At 50.6% G+C, this 23,019-nt stretch overlaps 10 protein-coding genes across 10 annotated transcripts; 6 read left to right on the top strand and 4 right to left on the bottom strand.

Annotated features, from left to right (window-relative positions):
• Window positions 1–177: 177 nt before the first annotated feature.
• NUU61_002962 (uncharacterized protein) lies at window positions 178–1,738 on the bottom strand (the record flags this gene model as incomplete). Its single annotated transcript, XM_056653544.1, has 2 exons — window positions 178–1,409; window positions 1,471–1,738. 2 exons carry the CDS (start codon window positions 1,736–1,738, stop codon window positions 178–180), a joined length of 1,500 nt encoding a protein of 499 aa, XP_056514611.1.
• A 543-nt stretch (window positions 1,739–2,281) lies between these two features.
• On the bottom strand, window positions 2,282–4,647 carry NUU61_002961 (putative chromatin remodeling complex subunit (Arp8); the record flags this gene model as incomplete). Its single annotated transcript, XM_056653543.1, has 4 exons — window positions 2,282–3,913; window positions 3,973–4,369; window positions 4,474–4,552; window positions 4,608–4,647. 4 exons carry the CDS (start codon window positions 4,645–4,647, stop codon window positions 2,282–2,284), a joined length of 2,148 nt encoding a protein of 715 aa, XP_056514610.1.
• Window positions 4,648–5,138: 491 nt separating this feature from the next.
• On the top strand, window positions 5,139–5,963 carry NUU61_002960 (ADP-ribosylation factor family protein; the record flags this gene model as incomplete). The annotated part of the gene is made up of 5 exons (XM_056653542.1): window positions 5,139–5,213; window positions 5,300–5,338; window positions 5,416–5,499; window positions 5,555–5,878; window positions 5,937–5,963. The coding sequence occupies 5 exons, from the start codon at window positions 5,139–5,141 to the stop codon at window positions 5,961–5,963; spliced, it is 549 nt and encodes a 182-aa protein (XP_056514609.1).
• Window positions 5,964–11,684: 5,721 nt separating this feature from the next.
• On the bottom strand, window positions 11,685–11,954 carry NUU61_002959 (uncharacterized protein; the record flags this gene model as incomplete). The annotated part of the gene is made up of 2 exons (XM_056653541.1): window positions 11,685–11,855; window positions 11,886–11,954. The coding sequence occupies 2 exons, from the start codon at window positions 11,952–11,954 to the stop codon at window positions 11,685–11,687; spliced, it is 240 nt and encodes a 79-aa protein (XP_056514608.1).
• Window positions 11,955–12,091: 137 nt separating this feature from the next.
• Window positions 12,092–12,412, top strand: NUU61_002958 (uncharacterized protein; the record flags this gene model as incomplete). Its single annotated transcript, XM_056653540.1, has 1 exon — window positions 12,092–12,412. One exon carries the CDS (start codon window positions 12,092–12,094, stop codon window positions 12,410–12,412), a length of 321 nt encoding a protein of 106 aa, XP_056514607.1.
• A 1,229-nt stretch (window positions 12,413–13,641) lies between these two features.
• On the top strand, window positions 13,642–14,206 carry NUU61_002957 (uncharacterized protein; the record flags this gene model as incomplete). Its single annotated transcript, XM_056653539.1, has 2 exons — window positions 13,642–13,924; window positions 13,974–14,206. 2 exons carry the CDS (start codon window positions 13,642–13,644, stop codon window positions 14,204–14,206), a joined length of 516 nt encoding a protein of 171 aa, XP_056514606.1.
• Window positions 14,207–15,199: 993 nt separating this feature from the next.
• Window positions 15,200–16,828, top strand: NUU61_002956 (dihydroorotate dehydrogenase 2; the record flags this gene model as incomplete). Its single annotated transcript, XM_056653538.1, has 2 exons — window positions 15,200–15,685; window positions 15,746–16,828. The coding sequence occupies 2 exons, from the start codon at window positions 15,200–15,202 to the stop codon at window positions 16,826–16,828; spliced, it is 1,569 nt and encodes a 522-aa protein (XP_056514605.1).
• Window positions 16,829–17,978: 1,150 nt separating this feature from the next.
• Window positions 17,979–18,833, bottom strand: NUU61_002955 (triose-phosphate isomerase; the record flags this gene model as incomplete). Its single annotated transcript, XM_056653537.1, has 1 exon — window positions 17,979–18,833. The coding sequence occupies one exon, from the start codon at window positions 18,831–18,833 to the stop codon at window positions 17,979–17,981; it is 855 nt and encodes a 284-aa protein (XP_056514604.1).
• Window positions 18,834–20,488: 1,655 nt separating this feature from the next.
• Window positions 20,489–20,977, top strand: NUU61_002954 (RpiB/LacA/LacB family sugar-phosphate isomerase; the record flags this gene model as incomplete). The annotated part of the gene is made up of 1 exon (XM_056653536.1): window positions 20,489–20,977. One exon carries the CDS (start codon window positions 20,489–20,491, stop codon window positions 20,975–20,977), a length of 489 nt encoding a protein of 162 aa, XP_056514603.1.
• A 660-nt stretch (window positions 20,978–21,637) lies between these two features.
• NUU61_002953 (putative U-box domain protein) lies at window positions 21,638–22,642 on the top strand (the record flags this gene model as incomplete). Its single annotated transcript, XM_056653535.1, has 3 exons — window positions 21,638–21,720; window positions 21,808–22,345; window positions 22,409–22,642. 3 exons carry the CDS (start codon window positions 21,638–21,640, stop codon window positions 22,640–22,642), a joined length of 855 nt encoding a protein of 284 aa, XP_056514602.1.
• Between the last annotated feature and the right edge of the window lie 377 nt (window positions 22,643–23,019).

The following is a 23,019-nucleotide window of genomic DNA, read 5'->3' as shown; positions in this document are numbered from 1 at the left end:
TCAGTGTCTTTTGGCATAAGAAACAACCTGGATACATAAAAAACAATTAGGAACAGTCTGATAAGGCTGTCACAGTACTGCAAAAATGCGTGCTCAAGTCAACGCAGAATTTAAAAACCGAGGTCGATTCGATATATCTGATGAAGCTATCGTACATTCATTAAGAGAAAAACGCCTCTACTCGTCACTCATCCGAGTATCCTCATCGGCCCCAGGGGAAGCGGCCTTCTCGGGCTCCTCATTGTCGGCCGGTTGCTCTGCCTCTGGAGAGCCCTGATCTTCCTCAGCAGTGGGCTCAGGTGGCGGAGGAAGAGTCTGTGCAAACTTGGGGTCGATGTTGGCACGGTGCAAAAAACGCTTGTAGATTTCAGCCTCGTCAGGGTCCCGAACCACCACCTGCATCTGGTCGATCTGGTCTTCCTTGGCCTGAGATGCAGTGGGAGCCAAGCCTGCCTGAGCGATTGTCCGAGCACGCTCCGGCTTGAGACGAGTCTTGCCGAGGATGGGGTAATAGTAAGCGCCTTGCTGTTTGCTCTCACCCTCGGCGGGCTTGAAAAGCGTCAGCGCGATATCTCGTTGCTTCTGGTCAGCACTGAGAGTCTGGGCGCTAGTGGCGTAGGTGCGCGCTCGGTCGTAGCGGTGGAACTTGTTGCCTTCTGATCCCTCGTGCGTGTAGAGATCTGCGTTGTCCCGGTCTGAGTCGGTCATGCTCATGCTTGTGCGGATGTTCTTGGCCCCTTCAGGTTTCTCGGGCAAAAACAGCTCGTAATCCCAGGGAATGGGGCCTGGGTCAGGGTAGAGACGGGGGTTGGTCTTGTGAAGCGCCGCCTTGGAGGCGTGGTCCTGACAAATGCGGTCTTCAGGCGCCGAGGGGTGGAGTAGAGCTACTTCCATGCGCTTATCACGTTTGCCTGAAAGAGCGGCCACGGGTGCTTTATCAAACTTGAATTGTACATAACCTCCCGGGTCCGGAAACCCTTGGAGATCAGGCAGCACCGGAAAGAAGCCGACCGGTTTCAGCTTGGGGTTGTCGGGGTGCACTGGCTTGGCCCAGGCGTCGGTCTCGGCCTTGGTTGGAGGGAGACCTCGAATGCGGCTCTCTGTGTCTTCTCCAGTGTGCTTGCTCTGGGGGTAGGCAATATCGAATCCTTTCTGGATGAATTTCTTAATATGCTTTGGGTCATCCACCGACACCTTGCCTTTTTTCGTCGGGCGCGCTTGTGTTTTGCTCCCTGTAGTGGTAGCCTTGGTTCCTTCAAGAGCACTGCGATCGACAGCTATATGCTGCGTACGCCGCAGGAAGCTGACATTGGCGTTCTTCGGCGCTGGGTTGCGGAGCTGGTCAATGGTCATCAGAAGCGGCAGATCAGCAGGATCGATGGGTTGTGGGTTCTCGGGGGCCATGATAGCTATCGCAAATTGATTAGATGAAACTGATGGAAGCCCAAGGATCAAATCGCGTCGACCTACCACTCTCATCGCCCAGATGCAGACCCGGAAGACCGACAAGGTCAATTGGCATGCCACCCTCAGCGTCAACATCAATGTTCGGCTCCTCACGGCGCGCCAGATTTGACGCGAAACCTGGGGTGAGAAAACGACTCAAGCCCGCGTGAGGAATATCAAGGAACTTCGGGGGCATGTCCGGCGGAGGCAGGTCATTGCGATAGCGCAGTGACGCAATATAATCCTGGTGGAAAGTCCCGGAGGACTGTCCCTCTTTCGATCTGGAAGACATCGTGTCTTTGCCGCAGGCCTTGGTACTGCGACTGATAGAACTTCCTTGCGTATGAGGAGAGATGGGATCGCGGCGGACTGTGGCTGTGAGGGGGTCCGGAGTCGCAGAAGGAATTGAAAAAGAAATCGAAAATGGGGTTGGGAAAGATGGCAGGAACCTGATGTTTGAGGTTTCAAAACGAGTGCAAGTGGCCGAGCAGCAGAAATGCGTTGACTCGGCTTGGCCCGACTTTCCAACCATTCTGCCGTGTCAGACCGCCTGGTCCTCACCGCGTCTTCACAATCCAAGAGAAGCTCATTTGCGACAAAAGCTGAGATGTATTTATTCCGGCTGATCTGTTGACATGGTTAATGAGGAACATGAGATCTGACTACAAGTCCTGAAAAGCTATAGAAGATGTATAGTAAGGAACAGGGAATCATTGCTAAGAGAAAAGCATCTAAATCATACATGAGATTATCTTTTAACCTGCTATTGAATCTGAACAAGACATGCAAAACTCCCATCGCCGAAACCTCATCACGACATCACATAAAGAACAAACTACCAGGCCCACATGCACTTGTACGCCATCAGCCGGTGGCCCAGCCGGTCATATTCCAGCTGTCCGATCCAGCTGTCATTCGTTCCACTCAGCTTGCCAAAGATACTGGCTCCCTTCCACACAACAACCTGAGGATCCAGATCTCTGGGCGGGGCCCCAATCATGATCTCCTTCGCAAATCCCGGACGAAGGGTCTGAAGCCGCTCTTCTAGGAACAGATGGAATCCGTTCGTTAAGCTGCCGCCACCGACCACCATGATGCCTCCGATGAAATCCCGCATTTTCTTCTCGTCGGAGCGCGCAGCATGGGCAATGGAGGTTAAGATAGCATTGTCGAGAGCGTAAATGGGCAAGATATCATCTCGATGTTCGACGGCGGGGGGACGCGGAGCCTGACTCGCTGATGTGGCGACAGCAGGAGTCCCAACACCTCCCGCCTGGGGAGTTCCCGCGACTTCTGGGGCTGGAGAGCCGGCAACGGAGGAGCGAGGGGTGGCTTCCAGCTCCTGCACCCTTCCCAATGCGTTGGGTTGCTGCGGGCGGCTTGGTGTCGCTTGCACACCCGACGTTCCGGGTTGAGACTCATCATCTGCTTTGTCATTGGCGGGTAAGGTGGGAGCGAGGGCAGTCAAAATCTCAGACTGAGCCGCAGAGACAGGGTCATTAGACTGGCCGTCATAGATGTCGACAGATGGCTCGATCAAGCCCCGTCGTCCCTGCAACTTCTCCGAGTTGTCGAAGATAGTGGGCTCAAAGAATCCCATGGGGGCCAAGTGAACTTCATCGTAAGCCTTAAAAGTGTACTTGCGCGTATCTTGGCCCGAAACGCGAAGATGAAAGTCGAACACCTGAGGAGAGACGCTGGCTTCGTTCATGGTGCAGACATTCTTCTTCAGCTCTTCCGCCAGAAGGAAATCGTAACGGCGCCACAGGTTGACATCAGCATAAGGGAAATGACCGTGAAGCATCATCTTGATAAAGGTCTCGGTCACGTCTCGGCCGCCAAACTTGAGATTTACTCGCGAGTTCTCGACGCACATTCCCTCTTCGACACAGCAGATCGAGGTCTTTTGCGCTCCGATATCAACCACGCAGGCGGAGGTGAACCCTGCGCCAAACGTGGCCGCTAAGCTCTCCTGGATGAAACACACTCGGGCAAAAGCAAACTCGCGCATCAACATCTCCAGTGCCTGGGTGACATACGACTTCTCGTAAAGGTCTGGGATGACGAACACGCAGGAATACTGGGCCCACTCTTTCTTACTGGTCAATCCCAGCTGGGTTTTGATCGCATCTTCCAGAATTAGAGAGATGTCCAGGAACAGCATTCGCTTGCTCGAGTAGTCTTTCTCGTTGCACCACCCATTCTGGAATGGCCAGTAAAGTTTGTAACGAGGATTTGACGAGTCCGGAACTCTCAACGCGGGCTGCCCGACGATATACTCTGGTGGAGGGCTGGACAGCTCGGTCCATTCAATGCGCATTGGGTCGTTATGTTCCGAGATGGTTTCCGGTACTGTTCTGCGGTTGTAGTTCATGACCATTTCCTTCGAGTTGGGGAGCATCCGCCGCTTGTTTTGTCGCATGTGTACTTTTAGATCCGCCGACATCCTGTTGTATTGAGATGACCACTATCAACAGCGTTAGCGGGGCTCAGCCTGCAGTAAAAAAAATGCTGCACTAAATGTACCTCAGATCCAAATATTTTCTCCGGCTCCAAGGATTCACCATCGTCCCGCTTGAATCTCTTCGGATTGGGTTCCTCGTGGTCTTCGCATTCGCTGGTCGCTGCCTTCCGAGCAATCACCATCGGAACAGTCTTGGGCAATGCATCACTAGCCAGCCCAATCCGTAGATTCTGGCTACCAATGTGGATGACAATGACCTTGGATCCGGCGGCTTCGGCAGGAGTCTCCTCCGCATCCTCCATGTTGGCATCGCCGTCTGCTTCCGCCTCGGCCTCGGCCTCAGGTTTGGCCATTGCAAGCGCGCGATCCCGGTCCTTGGCGGTTTTGGTCATTTTGGTCCTTGCCTCCTCATTTTGCAATCGGAACGCCAGATACTGGTCATCTCTTTTGAGGTAGTCGCTAACAGGAACCAGGCGCAATCAGTACTGGGTTGCTTTCGCTCGAACCAAGGGGAGACGCGGAATGAGAGGGATGCGCTGGATCAAATGAAGACGTCCACGTACGTGTAGTAATTTTTCTGGTTGATTGCCGGGATTTGAGGCCAGTTGGAAAGTTCCATATTGTTGTCGGTTCGCTCCAGACCTGCGCGAAGCATCGTCAGCCTCTGCCTTGAGTATCGCCTTTGAGAGATACCTACCCTCATCCCGAAGGGCCTTTCCCGACCTTTTGCCAACCATGGCAGGCAATCTTGGTAAGTGGTGGATGGTGAAGTGGTGGAACGACGAATGAAGGACGAATGGATATGCGGCCTGAAACACGCTGTGTATAGGGATGAGACGCTGCAATTAGGTAAATATATAGAGGCGGTGATTGCAGATAAGTATCACAGGCAATGGCAATAGCAATGGTAATGACAAGAACAAGGAAGCTCAGAAGAGGTCCCTTCCTCATCCCCGCCTGACCGCCTTACACGCACAGGCCGATCGCCAGGGACTTCCCATGCAGTGCGGTTGCCACCGAACAAACCCTCCTTTCTTTGACTTACTCTGCCCACATATCCCTGCTTTGTTTGCAATATCCCCTGGGTCTTTTCGGTTCCACGCATCTTTGTCCCATCCCTCTCGACACACCCGCCTGCCATAACATTCACCCGAACCCCCGATCTCCATACTTGCTGAAAAGCATCCGTGATTTGAAATCAAACGGACTCGATTCCTAACCACACACCATGGGAGGCTCATTATCACGTCTATGGTCGTTGATCTGGACCAAGAAGGAGATTCGGATCCTAATCCTGGGACTTGTACGTGGGACTCGACTGGCGCGGGGAGCAAACACCCGTTCTTTGACATGAATCACGAAATTGATCGGATGGGTTCTGGTTTCTAGGATAATGCTGGAAAAACGACCCTGCTGTACAGACTTAAGGTGAGGAATTGATATCTTCCAAGATCGTGTCTTAGGCTTGTTTACGGACTTGGTGTGCTAATGGATCGCGTCCACAGATCGGTGAAGTCGTCACAACGATACCTACCATTGGATTCAATGTCGAGTCGGTCTCATATCGCAACCTGAACTTCAATGTCTGGGTAGGTGACACACTATGGACAATTCCAAACCCTCGACTGATCATGACGGTGCTAGGATCTCGGTGGTCAAACATCCATTCGCCCGTATTGGCGCTGTTACTATGCCAACACCGCGGCCGTGATTTTCGTCATCGACTCCACAGATATCGAGCGTCTGGGTACTGCAGCAGATGAACTGGCTGCCATGCTGAACGAGGAGGAGCTACGTGATGCGGCACTATTGGTGTTTGCCAACAAACAGGACCAGCCTGGGGCGAAGGGCGCAGGCGAGATCTCGGAGGCATTGAAACTAGGAGAACTCCGAGACCGAAACTGGAGCATCGTTGCTTGCTCTGCCATCGACGGCAAGGGTATTAGCGAGGGCATGGACTGGCTGGTGGTTAGTTTTCTGCCCTTTCCTGGAATTTCTTTGATGCTAACCAGTATTCTCCCGGCAGCAAACTATCCAGTCCGAAAACGCATAAATTCTTGGCGTCTTTGAATCGAACTTATAGATTCTGATTTTTGATATACCCTGGTGTCCAGGTCTCTGCAATTTGGGGTTTGCTGCATCCGGGGTGCTGTATCACTTCTTCCATTCGTCTCGGTCCGAAATGGACCGAGTCCTTGTCTTATATCGCTACATGATTTGTCTTTTCTTTCCCTTAGGTGTGCCCTGTGGCTCAGGATAATCGTTTAATGAAACTGCTGTTGAGGCATGACCCAAACAATGTATCCGAAACAATGTATCAAGTGAGTAGAAATCACTCAATTCAAGGCCTCAGTCCCACCGATTATTGAGGTATTTGGGCTATGATAAATCCATTCGTGGATGATAAAAACTCCCATTATCTCTCTCTCCCACATCTACACTGGCCAGCACCGCCTATAAGAAGGGAGCACGTCTGGGCTTGTTTTGGACAGCCATCTTTTTTCTTTGGCGAATTTCTTCGCGCTCGAAAAGTCAGTTAGTCACCAATGGCATCGACAGGGTTATAATCGAAGAACCGTAATATGGCCACTCCCGAGGCCCAAATTGCAGCCGTTATCCCATCCTCAGAACATTCCGCTCCCGCAACGGGTTTCAGTCGGCACCCATACCCAGTGCCGAGTCCGGGGAAAGGCTAGATTAGCGTGAAACTAGAATTCTCCGGAAGTATGACATTCAGGTGTGCACAGCATCCGCGGGGATGCCAATGCGAACCGATGGGGCGAGCCATGAGGGCGTGATATAAGTAGTTCGAGGTAAAGAGTCAATAATCCTCGGTGTAATACGTCATATCAGCGGAGCCTAACATTCATTGACGTGACCCTTCAGTCGGGATTAGTAGCACTATAAATCTAATATAACGTAATCCACAAGCGAGCGAGCCACCCTACTAAGTATATAGAATTCAAATCGATTTATATTCGCCATAAAGCCTTTATATACAAAAAAAAAAACTAAATATAACGTTTTGGATACTGTAATCTTCGATGCCCTAATTCGCGGCAGTCGCTGCAGCGCGGCGGCGCTCGCTGAATTGGCTGCGAAGCTGGTTGATGAAGGTCTGTCGAAGCAGCTGATTGGGTTTCAGAGGTTTGGTACGCCGTCGATATTAGCTCACGAGCCTCTTGGATTCATAGGCCTTGATCTCGAGGTAGCTGTTTATTAGATCTAGCTCGTTTTTGCTTCTGCTTTTTATTAGCTACGCGTAAATCCTTATTTGTATACATAAGGATCGTTACTAGACTTCCGCATAACCCAACTTGGGTCGAAGATCTCGACCCAAAACCCAACCCGGACCCAGTACTAGGGCCTCAATAAAACCCAACATAACCAAATTCGACCCAACTTTTATATAATTCTGATCATAAGCTGCTTAGTTATTAAGATAATATACTGTTATTAAATACTGTTTTCGTTCTGATATAAGTTATAATTATAACTCTTATACTTTATAAAAAGAATATTATATAGTAATAATATATTTAGAATATATAATTTATTAATTTAAGACTTTAAGGTAAAAATTATATTATATAATAGGTATATATAGGTGAAAAAACATATTAATTAACCCTTTTTTATACTAAACCTAAATATATATATGTAAAGTCTATAGTTGTAAAGAATATACTTGGCAGGGTATAAGGCCTGTCGATCAGGTAAAGAAACAAAGGGAAGGAGTAAGGGAAAGTAGTACATCTTCGTTACTGTCAAGACTAAATCTTGTCTTGCTAGCTAGATACGAGAGTATCAATTTATCGTATAGTATCTTTGTGGCTCTATATATAATCGATAATATAAACGACTGGGTCTCTATTATATATCGTAATTATTCCACTGTATTACGTTTATAACCTAAGTTAGGGCCCCGGACCCAATACTGGGTCGGAGTCTTCGACCCAAAACCCAACCCAGCCCGGGTTGGGTCCGGGTTGGGTCCGGGTTATGTTAGGTCGTGCGGATCTCTGGGTCTGGGTTATATTGGGTCGTACGGAAGTCCATACCCTAAATCCTATAACGAGATTAAAATAGAGAGATATTGGTATTAGAAAAAGCGAATTAGCTACTAAGGACTCTCCGCTATTTTTTTCAATTCAATTGGCGAAATTGTTGAATAGTTAATAAAGAGAAAAATTTTCGTATCGGTGTGGAGGACCAACAGCTGAAAATACTGTGGGTCCGACTCGAGGGGACGGCTACAGTATACGACTCGGGACTTACATACAGTAGAGCGTCCGGCCCACCCCTTGTTCCTTTAGTTGCCTTTGGGTGGAAGGATGGAATATGATAGTCGACCCAAAGGGTCTATATCCTGGAGGCTAGGTAGGTATTAATTAACGTGCAGGGGCCTGTGGGCGTAGCTCGTGGCCCGTGGCCCCCCGAAAAATATTGGGACGTGACAAGCCATGGAATTACATGTATGGCCATCGATTGACAACATCCACCCTCGATCTGTTGGACAGGGATCTGTTGGACAGGGCCTTGTGGGGGTTGGGTGGTTCGAGCCCATCTTGAGTCCGGGTGAAATCTATCTGGGGACTGGGGGTTTTCGTGGGTAGTTTTGCCCTGTGCTATGCTATTATGCTCTAGGAGAGTAAAGAGCGGAGATATATATAGAGAGATAAAAGCGAAAAGAAATAAACGAGGGTACCCGCTGAAGCGAAGTCAACGAATATAGATTTTGGATTAGAACCACGTAATTTGGAGGATTCAAGGGGCCAGTGCAGCTAACGCGTAATAGATCTTTGCGCTTTCGAGCAGAGGACCAGGTGCTTAGGGATTTTAGTCCATTCGCGGAAGTACATAGTGAGTTTAGCCTCGTCATGGTTTGAGTTTTTGACGGTATCATATGAAATCTCTATATGAGGAGTGGAGGGCCAAAAGCCAGCAAAGGCCAAGGTGCCACCCCCAGCACACGAGTAATTCCCACTTAGGGGCGAGTAATTTACAGTAGGCGACGAGTATTTTGCTCTAGGTGACAAGTACATATAATTAAAAAAATGAGGTTTACTACCTTCGGGAGAGAAGCACTTTGCAACCATCCAAAATGAAGCTGAACCTTTTTCTCCTGATAGCTTCCACCCTGATTCTTCCATTTACTCTTGCATCGCCCCTCAAGACCCTTCAACCTCGCGCGAGTGTCGATCAAAGCTGCGGTCGGTACTCGCATCTCATCGACGATGCATTGGACAATATCCACGATATGTGTTCTAGCGCGCTGAGTGCAATAGACTGGATAAAGAATAATTACAACCGGCACAGTCCAGACTACTGGTGGAATGTACATCGAGCACGAGTGATGGTTCCTTTACGGATGATGCTGGCTATCGACCTTAACCAAGGAATGACCCAGGAGAATCGAGAAGCATTGAGAAAGCTCAAAAGTACACAGAAGTTGTCCCTAATACCCATTAACACCCCTCACACATTCATCAATTGGTTAGTATGTGACTAACGGGTTGTTTTATATCACCAGAAATCATCCGCGGAGTCCAGCACGCCGTCGCCCATAACGTTGACCTCCCCATCTTTTGCGGCGATACCTGGCGTCAAAAAGGGACCAATCCCCAAGGAACAGTCAGTTATTGGGACCCAATATGGCAAGTCTGGGATACCGAACCTACGTGCGAAGATAGTCCCAGTTTCGCCTATGTACTGCACAAACACAGGGGACACCCCAACACGCCGGAGCGAATCGTTTACTGTACGGACTTTTTGGAGAGCGCATTATCCAAAATGACGCTCGCCCAGTATAAATCTTATCCGCATTATCTTTTTGGCGTCTCGATCGATATTCCCAGGGAAACCCCGGCGGGGGTGGCTTTTCATGAAATGACGCACACTAGATACGCGGGCACACGTATGTATCATACTCCCGGTTCAAAATTAATGAAATTGACCTTTGCTAACATTATGATTCTAGTGAGGGACGTGAAATGCACGATTGGGTCTCAACGTGCTCCTGCCTATAGGTTTAATGGAGTTACCTGGTTAGCCCGGACCCAGCCTCAGGACGCGCTGGATAATGCCGACAGTGTCATGCTTTTTGCACTAGGTATAGTATTTTTTTTTTTTCAATAAAATGCGACATATGCTTATTATATAATATTACAGCGATGTACCTAGACCAATTATACTGGGCTGATGGATATGGTGTTCCACTCGCGAATGTGTGTCTCTAAGAAAAGGATGCCATATTGATTCTTAGGAGGAGCGAGTGACAGGAGGGGCTATATCGAATAGCTCTACTCTTAAAGAAAAAAAGAAGGGGGGGGGGGGGGGGATTCTTACTGTATGATTATTACATTGAAGCTAAAAGATCTAATATATTCATGATGCTAGCTTGGAAAAGAAAAGAGAAGAAAACCCTCGCTTATAACTCTATTGGCCTAGTTGATAGCCAACACTTCCGGAAACAAACGATCACCCTTAATTCCATCAAGTGCAAGCAAGGTTTCAAGAGCTCTAGGGAGAATTGCAACCCCCCAGATCAAGCACAGCCGCCTGACGGACCCCGGTTATCTACCTTCAAAAACAGCTCGATGATAGCCGTCTCCGTGTATCGGAAATCTGTTCAAAATAGACTAATCAATCGTAATTTTAGAGAACAATTCCAAGATATCTCAAATTGTGGTCCCACGACACCCTACGTATCACCCTCTAAAGAATCAATATGTTAGACATCTAGGATATCATACATTGCGTATTAATATTAGATTAGAGGCACCGTAGAATAAAGTATTATAGAAAGCAGTATATAGTAGAGGTATTCGAATTCTAAAGTTGATTAATATACCAAGGATACCTCGCCTATCTCAATTGGAGAAACTTCTTTTCCCTGCAATTATCTTTACCATCCAATATTCTTCTCCTTTGCTCCTTCAATATACCAAATGCCTGATGCTGTGGACGCTGTCACGTCTTTCTTTCTTTCACTTCCAGATTTGGTGCCAACGCTGTGGTATTTACCGCAAAGGACGAGCGGGCGTACAAATAAGTCATACTAATTCCGTGTCCTCTGGAAACGCTTGTCTGCGTGGGCATCTTTGTGCTGGGAGTATGGGACTAGGCAATGCTGACTATGCTAGAGACTAGTCTTACTGCGCAATCCTAGTGCCAATGGATCGATCCCCTATGTGGCTCACGATCGTGGGTAATTCGGCGGGCACTACAGCGGAAGTAAACTAGCTATGGGCAATAGCTGTGGCAGGAGATGTTAAGGCGCATGCTGAGTGAGGTCTCTGACTTGAACGACATTAATGTAGCACTGCAATGGCTAGGGTGTTCGGAAATTGTGATTATTTTTTTGGGATTCTCGTGTGAATAAATAGTTAATAATAACAATTCTAGGTAGGGCATGAAAATCAAGAAAACATTACAAGCACTTGGTTAGTTAGGGCCGCTCATTCCTTTCTTTTTAGTTGTCAGTTAACCTGGGGCAGTAAGTACAGACCCATCACATAAAATTTCAAGAACATGGGGCAGGCATTTATTTAATTTATACCAGTGTATTTTACCACTATATATCAATCTAGTTAGATAGTGGAAATAATAAAAAAGAAAGAGCAAAGAGCAAAAAATGGTTCTAGAGGGGGTAACCCTCGACCTTGGCGTTGTTAGCACCACGTTCTAACCAACTGAGCAATGGAACCTTCCATGTGCTGGGCGGCAGAAATAGATATCCAGACCCTTCCTGCCCCAAAATTCTCTTCCTGTCCTAATAAACCTGGACCTTGTTGTCCAGGAATACGTCGCGCGCCTCGAGCGTGTCGAATTTGCCCACATTGCGCCAAAAGAAACTTAAGAGCTTCCACGCGTGTAGGATATCGTACGGGTTAACTCTCCACGGGGATTTCGTCATATCAGAACGCCCAAAGTAGTGCAGGGCCTACAAAATCAGTAGGCACCCATACCAAACCATGTTCAAGCTAAACAGATCCTCGAGGGCCACGGCTGGGTCGAGTCGCGGGGACGTGCCGCTTGTCATCATATTAGCCCACTCCGAAAATTGGGCGTGGTTGGTTGATCACCGCCGCCTTAACTTTGCCATGCTTTTTTTTTGGTTCTGTGTTGTCCTGCTAAGTATGCCTAAAGTTCCGGTAGCGGTCGTTCACATAATCGGTTATGACATGGCGTACTTCCGTTCCTCGTGTGGTCCACATCTGGAAGGTCTCCTTCTTCTACCGCAGACGCAGGCAGCCTGCAAGACGTGAGGGCGGAGTCGTCGAGTCTCTTGACGCATCTCTGTGTGTAGTCGATGTCGTACCCAACCGGCATGAAGTCATTATCCGTCGTAGCCTCCCGGCCCCGCGCAGGGCGGTCTGGGCTTTGGCCTTGGTTTCCCTCTTCCCCTTCCCTTCAGGGATTGCGGGTGCCTTGCCCTTCTTCGGAGGCATAGTGCCAGAAAGTCAGGGTACTATAGTCACTGTTAGCCAGCCCCTATGATGCGATATAGAGACTAGGATGGCAGCCGATTCGTACCGGGATTCTAAGGGTCACCTTGCAACCCATGTTTCAATACATATGCACGTATTGCCTGATGAAGCCGGAGTGTTCATATCGGGGAGAATCCATACCTGTAAAGTTGAGAGGGGGGAGGGTGTCATGAGAAATCTGCGGGTAATAGAAGTGAGGGATTAATGTAGTTCTAGTTAAGATTTCTGGGTTTAGCCAAATAATTGATAATCCACTCACTGTGTACGGCTGTTAGAGCCGGGGTTGCAAGAATCTAGGTAGTGAACATAGTAATTAGATCTTAATCTTGAATATATATTTATATCACAATCTAATATAACTATTTGCTAAATGGTTTGTCAACAAGTGTATACCCACACCCACTCCACCCGCAATCTTTACGTCGATTCTGCATCTCTTATTGGATTAGACTAGATCTGCTGAAGCTCACTCTATCAAAATATAGAGTTCTCTTTCCCCCTTTTCCCTATCTTTTCTTATACCAATTTAATTATCTTCTAAATTATCTTTAAATCATTGTGTCTACTATTTTTCTATTATCTTGTTTTTATTCTTCTGCTTTATAGTAAACATTAGCCTAGCGGAGTATGCTATAATTATATGTATATATTAAAAAAGAATAATGGAAGATACTTTAATTATATCAGATTTTGCAGTGCCAATGGCGAAAAAAACCTACAGTGCTGCTATTAATACCCTTTGCTATTAGACCGGCCACCTTTATTAAAAAGTACGAATGAGAAGTAAGGAAAGACAAAAAATAGAAGTAGAAATATCTAAGCTATAGAGTACGTCTGGAAATATTGACCACTCTATAGCAAAACTCGTCTTCCTCAGTCTTTTCCAGGTACTAGACCGTAATCAAGTAATAGAAACCCTAGCAAGTTAGCATTTTTCTATCAGCCCTCAGACCCCAACCTAGGAAAGCTTCAAGAGGTGACTAGGATCACCCCCGGAGATGACCAGGATGGAGTGAAGATTTATGGGGCCATCTCTCACCCAATGGTTGTTTACCGAGAACCTTCATAAAAATAGAGTGGGGGCGGGGACGGCATTCAAATTACCGAATTTGGGGATTGAGTAAGATCCCAAAATAAACCATAGGTGTACATTTTAAACATAAATTGTAGGCGAAGTGTCCGGTGTTAGGAACCATCGCACCCTCAAAACTTTCATCTTCTCAACCACCAATCTCGATCATGCATCTCAAACTTCCTCTTCTCACAGCTGTGCTGGCAGGTCTGGCATATGCTTCTCCTGTTGTTCAGAAAGAGAATGGGCCACCGCACGAGGGCAGTCCCACCCATTCTGGTGGAGGACCTTCCACCACGCACAAGGTACTGCACCCAAACGATGGTGCCATAGTCGAGCTCGTAAACGAGGACAACAACTGTCAGGTTCATTTTACCAATATGTTCGGCGAGAAATGCAACGGACAGTTGAAGGAGCCCCTCGGCCCTATCATGGATGGAAAATGCCACGGTAAGTTATGTCCTCAAATTCGGCTGGAATCGTCCTGATAGCCCTACAGGAAAGAAAACCTCGAGAGGCGGCGAAATGCCCTTCGCCCAAACCGAAGCCGTGTTCAAGGACTGTAAATCCAGATCAGTTGGTTACGTTTTCCAGGATGGTCATATGGCTGGCTACAAACCCGGTTCGCTCGAGTACTATACTCCTGAAGATGGCTCCGGCGATTATATTCCTCTTGGATTAGTGCCAGGCAATAAACTCAAGTTTGATGGGAAGGAATGGGTGAAGGCATAGATGGGCTTGAAAACAGATACGGGTCAAACCAGACGGAGTGTCTAGCGCTCACCATTATATATCGGATATGAAGATCGCAGTTTGCACTTTATCATAGCCTGTATTCTTCAGAGCAAGGCATTCCTGAACCTGACCTTTTTGGGTATCTGAGGAGTTTGGAACAAATATGCCAAACAGATGTAAGAGATAAGATCCAGTACGGGTTGGAATGCTGTCATCATGAACCGCACAAGTTATAAGGTGCTGCCGAGGATCGATATCCAGTGAGATCCATGGATATAACTGGTTCTTTCTATTTATCCATATTTAGGTGATACTGACGCTCTTTGCTTGTTAATTTATATGCTGGCTACTGAATGCGATTACTAGAGTTGGGTTGGACTCGAGAAAGCATCTAAGACATTGCAGCGTCTATAGAATGCGACTGGAACCTTTTGAACTCAGGATCTTGGGATTTGTTGATTTAAAATGACTGTACGAAGCCTACGCTGAACTCGAATGACGCTTTTACGAATTCATGTCTCGCCAAAGAAACATTGGATTTCGTTGAGGTATTCAAACTAACCAATACATAATATTCAATGTGCCACACTACACACTAAATCAATATTCGACCTTTGCACTTGAGAAAGAGGGTGAAAGGTCGCTTTGCACTATATATCTATGAGATATCACGTGCCTTGGAATATATCTCACCGCCTGTGATTCTGCCGCGCATCGTCGCCTGAAAAGAAGCCGATTCCGTCGGAATCTGCAAGACAACCGCGAGAAATCTGGTGTCTCGATCGCAACCGTAAGTATTGTGCCATTAGCTGGCGGTGCCCCTTGGTAGGCTGCATTGACTGGCTGGTTCCCAATGGGAGTTACCTGACCCTCAAACTTGACCTCCATCTGAGCCGAGGACCGAACTGAGATGGCAAGCACTCACCATTGTACAGGCTCAATCCGGTGCCAATGAAGGCCAATTAGACACAGCCAGATTGTGCGATCAAGATGGTGTCCAATTTTTCTACAATCGCCTGGCGAGCCAGTGCCCGGGCTCGTGTTCTCCCTGCATTCCGTTGCTCGCAACGGCCGTCGGCATTGTTACCGAAGTGGACTGAGTGCTGCCCCAGTGCCGTGAGATATGTGTCCGATAACACTGCTTCCACTCCGACCACCGAGACAGTGAAAGAAACAGCCCAGGACACTGCAAAGGAGGCTCCCAGGGAAACCCCGAAGCGCGCGGGCCGCCGATCTTCCAGGAAAGCTCTTTACGGCACCTCGTTGGCCTTGACTCTGTTGGTGGGCTACATCTACGGCACCGACACCCGGGCGAGCATTCACAGATACGCAATTGTGCCTCTCATCCGGGCGGTCTATCCCGATGCGGAGGAGGCCCACCATGTTGGCGTGGACAATCTGAAGATGCTCTACCGGTTCGGTCTTCATCCCCGCGAACGAGGCAACCCGGATGGAGATGGTGTTCTGGCTACCGAGGTATTTGAATCGCTACGATTAGACGTCCTTGGGTTTGTTACTCAAATATTGCATACTTAGGTCTTCGGGTACCCACTCTCCAACCCTATTGGTATCTCCGCCGGCCTGGACAAGCACGCCGACATTCCAGATGCGCTGCTTGATATCGGCCCCGCCATTGTCGAGGTTGGCGGTACAACCCCTCTGCCGCAGGAGGGTAACCCGAAGCCCCGGGTGTTCCGACTCCCCTCGCAGCACGCGATGATCAACCGATACGGGCTCAACTCCAAAGGCGCCGACCACATGGCGGCCGTATTGAAACAGCGCGTGCAGGACTTTGCCTATGCAGCAGGATTCGGCATGCACGACCAGTCGGAGCAGCGCGTGCTGGATGGCGAGGCCGGAGTCCCACCTGGTAGTTTGGTTCCCGGCAAGCTTCTGGCGGTGCAGGTAGCCAAGAACAAGGCCACGCCGGACGCGGACCTGGACGCGATCAAGCGCGACTACGTCTACTGCGTGGATCGGGTGGCGCGGTACGCGGATATTCTAGTGGTGAACGTCTCCAGCCCCAACACCCCGGGCCTGCGCGACCTCCAGGCCTCGGCTCCCCTCACCGCGATCCTAAGTGCAGTCGTCGGTGCCGCCCAAGACGTCCAGCGCAAGACCAAGCCCTATGTAATGGTCAAGGTCAGCCCGGACGAAGACTCAGACGAGCAGATCTCTGGCATCTGCGATGCCGTCTGGAAATCGGGCGTCGACGGCGTCATCGTCGGCAACACCACGAACCGCCGGCCTGACCCGCGCCCAGCCGGCTTCGTCCTCCCGGCCACCGAGCAGCAGGCCCTGTCAGAAACCGGCGGCTACTCGGGCCCGCAGCTCTTTGACCGCTCCGTCCCGCTGATCGCCCGCTACCGCGCCCTGCTCGACCAGGGCCCTGCGGCTAAGCCGTCCGATGCCGATCGGCCTTCGGAGACGGCGCCTGCCGCGCCTGCGTCGCGCAAGGTTATTTTCGCCTCGGGCGGTATCACTACCGGTCAGCAGGCGCGCGCGGCTCTCGATGCGGGCGCTTCGGTCGCTATGATGTACACGGGGGTAGTGTATGGCGGCATTGGCACGGTGACGCGAGTGAAGCAGGAGTTGCGCGAGGAGCTGCAGAAGAAATGAGATGCATGGAAAGGGAGAAGGGGAAAAAGAGAAGAAAAAACCAATTCCAAGGTACCAATCTACATACGTCTGCATACTGGAGGCATTGGTAGATTCTGTAAATAGCATCCATGGATGGAATAGTCAGGACACGCCATAAACATGATTAAGCATATTAAAAATTCTCTTCTTTTATTCATTCAAGCCAAAATGATTCATTCATAGATCCTGGCTCAATGACATTGAAGTCATTCTCTCGACCGATAGTATTTTCAACCGACCGACAAGGGAGATCGCCAAAATGACACTCTGCCCAGACATGTTGGACAGTTGTATACAGCACGTCCTGCCTACTTCGGCAGTCCCGCCATGGGGAATCACAAAAAGAACCCACTCAGCTCGGGTTACTCGATCAGTGTGGGCAGAGTCTCCATCAAGACGGGGCAAAAAGGCAGCCCACCTTTTTGGGAACCCACCGCGGGGCAATGATTTGAATCCTATCAAGCGCGCACTTGATCCTGCAGAGAACTGAGAGACTCATGGACATGGACTCAGATAGTGTAGACCGCAAGTCTGTTTTGTATGCAAGGACATGCAGTCATAGCAATTCTGCCAGTCCGCGGGTTAAGCGCAGATAAGATCTAAAAAAAGCTTTAAGGTCATCTGAGAAGCAAAATCTCTGATCGGCCGCGTGACAGCGTGGAGAATTGTTCCCCTCCAAAAGAAAACTGGGGAAGGGGTCTAGGAAGAAAAGCCAGGGGGACAAACCCACATTGTTCTCCATTGTGCTCCATAAAAAAAGGATCAAAGGTGGACTCCCGCAGGAACTGCTCCATCGGCATCGCGGGATCCCCCAGATAGGCTTCCCGAGCGACCGGGGGAAGTGCCCTTACTCGGGAACTGTGCAGTTGACCCACAGATAGAACCACTTTTTTTTTCCCTCTTTTCTTTTCTTTTCTTTTCTTTCTGTTCTGTTTCAATGGGATCTCCATGAGGATTGAGTGGATGTCTTGCTAAGCTGTATACTGTATATTTTCTCGTATAACAGTGACGAGGGTCCGTAAGGTTGCGAAACCAAATATACCGACTGGACTTGGTCACAATTCACAAAAGCCGTAGAGTCGGTGGGAGGCAATGATCATAGAAGAATATTGAAGAAGTGGCTGTTCTTTCACGCCACGCCCAGCGTCTCCTCCACCTCGCGGACAACTTTGCGCACGCCGCCGACTTCGTGCGCGAACCGGCCCAGGAACATGCCGTCGACCGCCTGGCCCAAGCCGCCAGCTCCCCAGAGTCCTGGGCCAGCGCTGCCACCGTAGAGAACACGCACGGCGCCAGGGCGCGGGCCAACTACAGCGCGGATGCCCTCAACGACGGCAGCGACGTGGTCGACACCGGCGGGCTGAGGCTTGCCGATGGCCCAGACAGGCTCATAGGCGAAGATAACAGGCGCGTCAGCCGGGATGGCAGCCAGCACGGCGCGAATGAGCACGGCGCACTCGGCAACAGCTTGGCCGACAGCCTCGGAGGCGACGGCGCCGGGTGCCGTCACCTCGCCGACACACACTAGCGGCACCATACCCTGGGCACAGGTGGCGGCGGCCTTGCGCGCGGTTTGGTCGTCGGTCTCGCCAAAGATCGCGCGGCGCTCTGCGTGGCCTAGCTCGACGATCGAGCAGCCTAGCGTCCGGATCGATGCCGGCGACACCTCCCCCGTGTATGCGCCCTGCGCCTCCCAGAAACAGTCCTGCGCGCCGAGGAGGAACGGCGGCGGCGATGTCGGTGTACCGGCTGTCGCAAGCTTCTTCTCGTAGTCCCGAAGAATATCTGCGCACGGCCATATCGTCAGGAAATCCGGGATCAGGGCCAGCAGGAGTCGCTCGCGGTTCTCGGGGCGGACGATCTCGTTGGAGGGGTCCAGTAGCCCGCGCAGGTACTCGAGAGTGCGGTCCGGAGTGAAATACATCTTCAGCGAGATAAGCAGCAGTTTCTCCGGCAAAGCCGGGTACGTGGTGTTGGAGGCCATGGCGTAAAGTGGTTGGAAGGGGTTGGACGATTGGGGTTGTTTTTTTTACCCCGGATTTCCCGTGTCTGGCCGAGGTGGTTGCGGGTGCCTGGAGTTTCTCTTTGAGAGTCTCTGGGAGGGGTCGAGGCAAGTGTCAACAAGAGGGGGGAGAACCGAGGAAACTATCGGATTAGTGTTTTGGAGTCAAATGAAGGGCCAAGAGAAGTGAAGGAAACTCGGTGCGACCACTTTCGGGCCCGGAGGGGGCGCGCATTAGCGGCCGGCAATCCTGCACTTTTCGAATTGCCATTCTCATGAGGCTGACGACTAGGCAGTTGAATATATCCAGGGATCGGGATCAGACATGATGTCAATGATGCCACGCTAAGTTGGATTGACGATGGTTTTCGTTGAAATGAACAAAGTACGGATTGCTGGAGGACGCGGCTCAAGGTTGCGCCTCAGAAACCTGGCGCCGACGTGATAGGCAGACTGCGCCAGCAAAGAGGGGGGTTGCATCAAGAAACTATTCCGAACCAGACTCTCTACCCAAGACATTCTCCCCCCCCTGGTCATTTTCCCGGGCTTTGAGCGATTGGACTGTATCCTGGTCCGGTATAGGTCGAGGATATCAAAATAATACCTCACACACACACCCTTGTCCCGATCTACATGTCGGGGGAAGCAATCCGGAGTACTCCTCACCGGGTCTGGAGTACTCTACAAGAGATGTGAGTTTGGAGAGAACCGGTTATGCTCTGGCCGCTTGTCACTTATCGTGGCGAGCCAACGGCATCACAGCTGGTGGAGACCATTACAACATAATTAACACGATGCCCGTTGAATGGCCTCACTCTAGAGGCCCGGCAATGGCCCTGAATGGCCAAGAACGAGAGTTGTTGAGATTGGTTCATTGTTTCGCATCCCCAGAGACACGGCGTATTTCAGGCCTCAATTTTATGAGCTTCGGCACGGATCTGCTGCCAGGTTTTGATCTTTCGACTTTCGTGTCTTTCGACTTCAAATCCGGTTTTCCTGCATTTCTCGACGGAGTATACACTCTGACGCTCGGGGACACGCATCGCCAAGTCAGGAAACGGCAAGCGGTTCTCGGACGCAGGGAACGAAAAGGCACACAGGCACCCGATGAAAGAGGGCGTTTCCCCCCTTGCAACAGCCACAGTCTTGTTGCTTTGCACTGACATCGATGGCGTGCATACTATACTGACTGCAGTATGGACCACCAAGCCTTCCCGTGTAATACGACGTATGGCCGGGGTATGGCTAGGGTACGGCGGGCGTACTCAGACTCATCCACAATCCGACCTCGGGCCAAGCACCAAACAGCGACGGCCATTCACAGACCGCAGTCGCTGGACATGACGCCATGGCGGGGCAAGCGAGGGCTCATATCAAGGTTGACCCAGACAATTCGATTCTTGGGCGATTGGTGCCGAGTGGAGTATCAGTGCATCTGGCATTGGCTCCACCCGGGGTGATGGTTGCACGGCTACAAAGGAAGAGAGAGGGGTTGGGCAAAAGATATAAAGAGCCCCTGGAGGTCACTCCAAACCGGATTCCAGCTTTCATTGATTCCCTACATTTCTCATTATCGAACTACCTTGAGCTACTTATAATACCTTGGTCTTTCATTGCCATCCCCCCACATTCCAATTATGTCTGCCGATCTCCAGCCCCTCCGCATTGTCATGGCCTGTGATGAGGCCGGTGTCCCCTACCGGGATGCCATCAAGACACACCTGGAGAAGAACCCCCTGGTTGCCTCCATCATCGATGTCGGTGTCAGCACCTCGTCCGACAAGACTGCCTACCCGCACCCGGCCGTTGAGGGCGCCAAGGTCATCACCGAGGGCAAGGCGGACCGCGGACTGTTCATCTGCGGTACTGGGCTGGGCGTCGCCATCGCCGCCAACAAGGTGCCCGGCATCCGCGCCGTCACTGCCCACGACCCTTTCTCGGTTGAGCGCTCCATCTTGAGCAACGACGCCCAGGTGCTATGCATGGGCCAGCGCGTCATCGGTGTCGAGCTCGCCAAGAAGCTGGCTGCCGACTGGCTCAACTATCGCTTCGACCCCAAGAGTGCCTCTGCCGCCAAGGTACAGGCCATCTCCGACTACGAGACCAAGCTCCACGCTGCTGCGTAAATATGGTTTGGCTTGCCAGGCAATATGGGATCTTACCCTGGCCACCTTGGGGCCAACTGAGACCCCCCAGATTTGCCGGAAAAAGCAACAAGTCTCTCGCCAAATCTCTCATAGCATGACGGCCGATCCAACCAATCGCACTGTCCCCCCACGAAGTCAATGTCTTTATTATCTTGTTATTTACCCCTGATGAAAGCGCTTGATACCAATTTTTGCGACCCCGTTGCTGTCTAGGTCTGGGAATTAGAGGATCATAGAACGTCTCTATACATTCCATGCACATAGTACAATTCAATGAGCCTGCAGTTGAAGTATTTCTCAGAACTGAAGCATTTCTAGTCTGTTATCCATAGATGAGTTAGTTAAATAATTCGACTTAGTCAGATCTTCCGCGGGGGTCGATGACTTTCTCCGAGGGAATCCCACCGCAACTAACACGGCCGTTGCGACTATCACTACTTACACCATTCCTGTCAGTCTTCTGAGACTTTGATTTTTGGTCCTCATGCACCACTCGCTCCTGACCTTCTTGTTCGTATACATGGTGGGCCGCCCCACCCGGGGAGATTGATCAGCGACTGCAGACTTATTCTTAACAACTGAGCTACTTCTGCGACCCACACTCGCTCGCACACTTTCTTCACCGCACATTTTGGCGCAATGGCCCAAGAATTAAAATCCAAGGGCAACGAGCTCTTCAAAAAAGCCGACTACAGCGGCGCCGAGGAGCTCTTCTCGCAAGCGTGAGACCACCAAGGCGGGGGAATGAAACATGCGAGAGAAAACCAAGCAGGAAACTGACAATGCTCGCTCTTCTTCCAATACACCAGAATCCAAAAGAACCCTCACGATCCAACCTTCTACACCAACCGCGCCATCACCCGCATCAAACTCGGCCAATGGCCCGGCGTCGAGCACGACGCCCGCGCCGCCATCGACATTTACGGTCCCAAGAACCCCGTCGCCCTGAAGAGCAGCTACTACCTCGCGCAGGCTCTTCTGGGCCTCCAGCGGCCGCAGGAGGCTTACCACGTCGCGCACGACGCCTACGAACAGAGTCTCGAGGCGAAGAATGCCCAGACGGAGAACCTCTCGCGGACGGTGCTGCGCGCCAAACAGCAGTTGTGGGCGGCGCGCGAGACGGCGCGCCTGCGCGATATGAACGAGACGCTTGGGAGCGTTGAGGCACTTATAGAGGCGGATTTGCAGCGCGCGTTGGCTGAGCTGCAGGCGCAGCTGGACCGCGGCGAGATCGGGCAGGTTGGCTGTACGGAGGATCAGGCGGTGCTGCGGGCCGATGCTGAGACCAAGGTCGGGAATCTTCGCGAGGCGTTTCGGCTGGCCTCTCAGGGTGAGATTCAGGAGCGGGTAAGTGTTTAGTGATCCTCCTGCTATTTTTTTTTCTCTCCCTTTCTCTGCTGACACTCCTAGGTCGTGCCCGACTATCTCATCGACGGCATTACCTTTGAGATCATGCATGACCCTGTCATGACGCCCTCGGGCAGCAGCTTCGATCGCATTGGGATTGTCAAGTACATCGAGAAGTCCGGCGTGGATCCGCTGACTCGGGTCCCAGTGACGGTCAAAGACCTGCGGCCGAACTATGCGCTCAAGGCGGCATGCGAGGAATTCCTGACCAAGAACGGGTGGGCAGTTGACTGGTGATTCTGCTGTATAGTCCCTTTCTTTTCACCCTTTTTTTAGGCTGCCTCTGGATTCAGGTGCATAGCGAGTGATATCCACGAGCAGCGGCATCTTTTGCATCGGCGGGCGTTGGGCGTGATTCTCTATTCTTGGATACGCCATAGAATATGTCCATGTAAATATTCTTATTGTCTGCGTTATTGTTTACTCTAATGTAAGTAGAGACTATCACCTGAGTGAAGATCCATGGATATACTCAAGGAGCAACTGGCCAACGCCCCCCATTATCATCCCCACAAACCTTGAACCCCGTGGACCCTTCCTCTACATCAACGGCGCTCATCAAACCCTCCGAGCCTACATCTTCTCGATTCCTACACCCGAAAAGAATACACACA

The sequence above is a fragment of the Penicillium alfredii genome, assembly GCF_028826965.1.
Source record: "Penicillium alfredii strain IBT 34128 chromosome Unknown utg000004l_segment0_segment0, whole genome shotgun sequence".
In the NCBI taxonomy this organism is placed as follows: domain Eukaryota; kingdom Fungi; phylum Ascomycota; class Eurotiomycetes; order Eurotiales; family Aspergillaceae; genus Penicillium; species Penicillium alfredii.
Note: the sequence above shows the minus strand (reverse complement) of the source record. Positions and strands in the feature narration are given on the sequence as shown.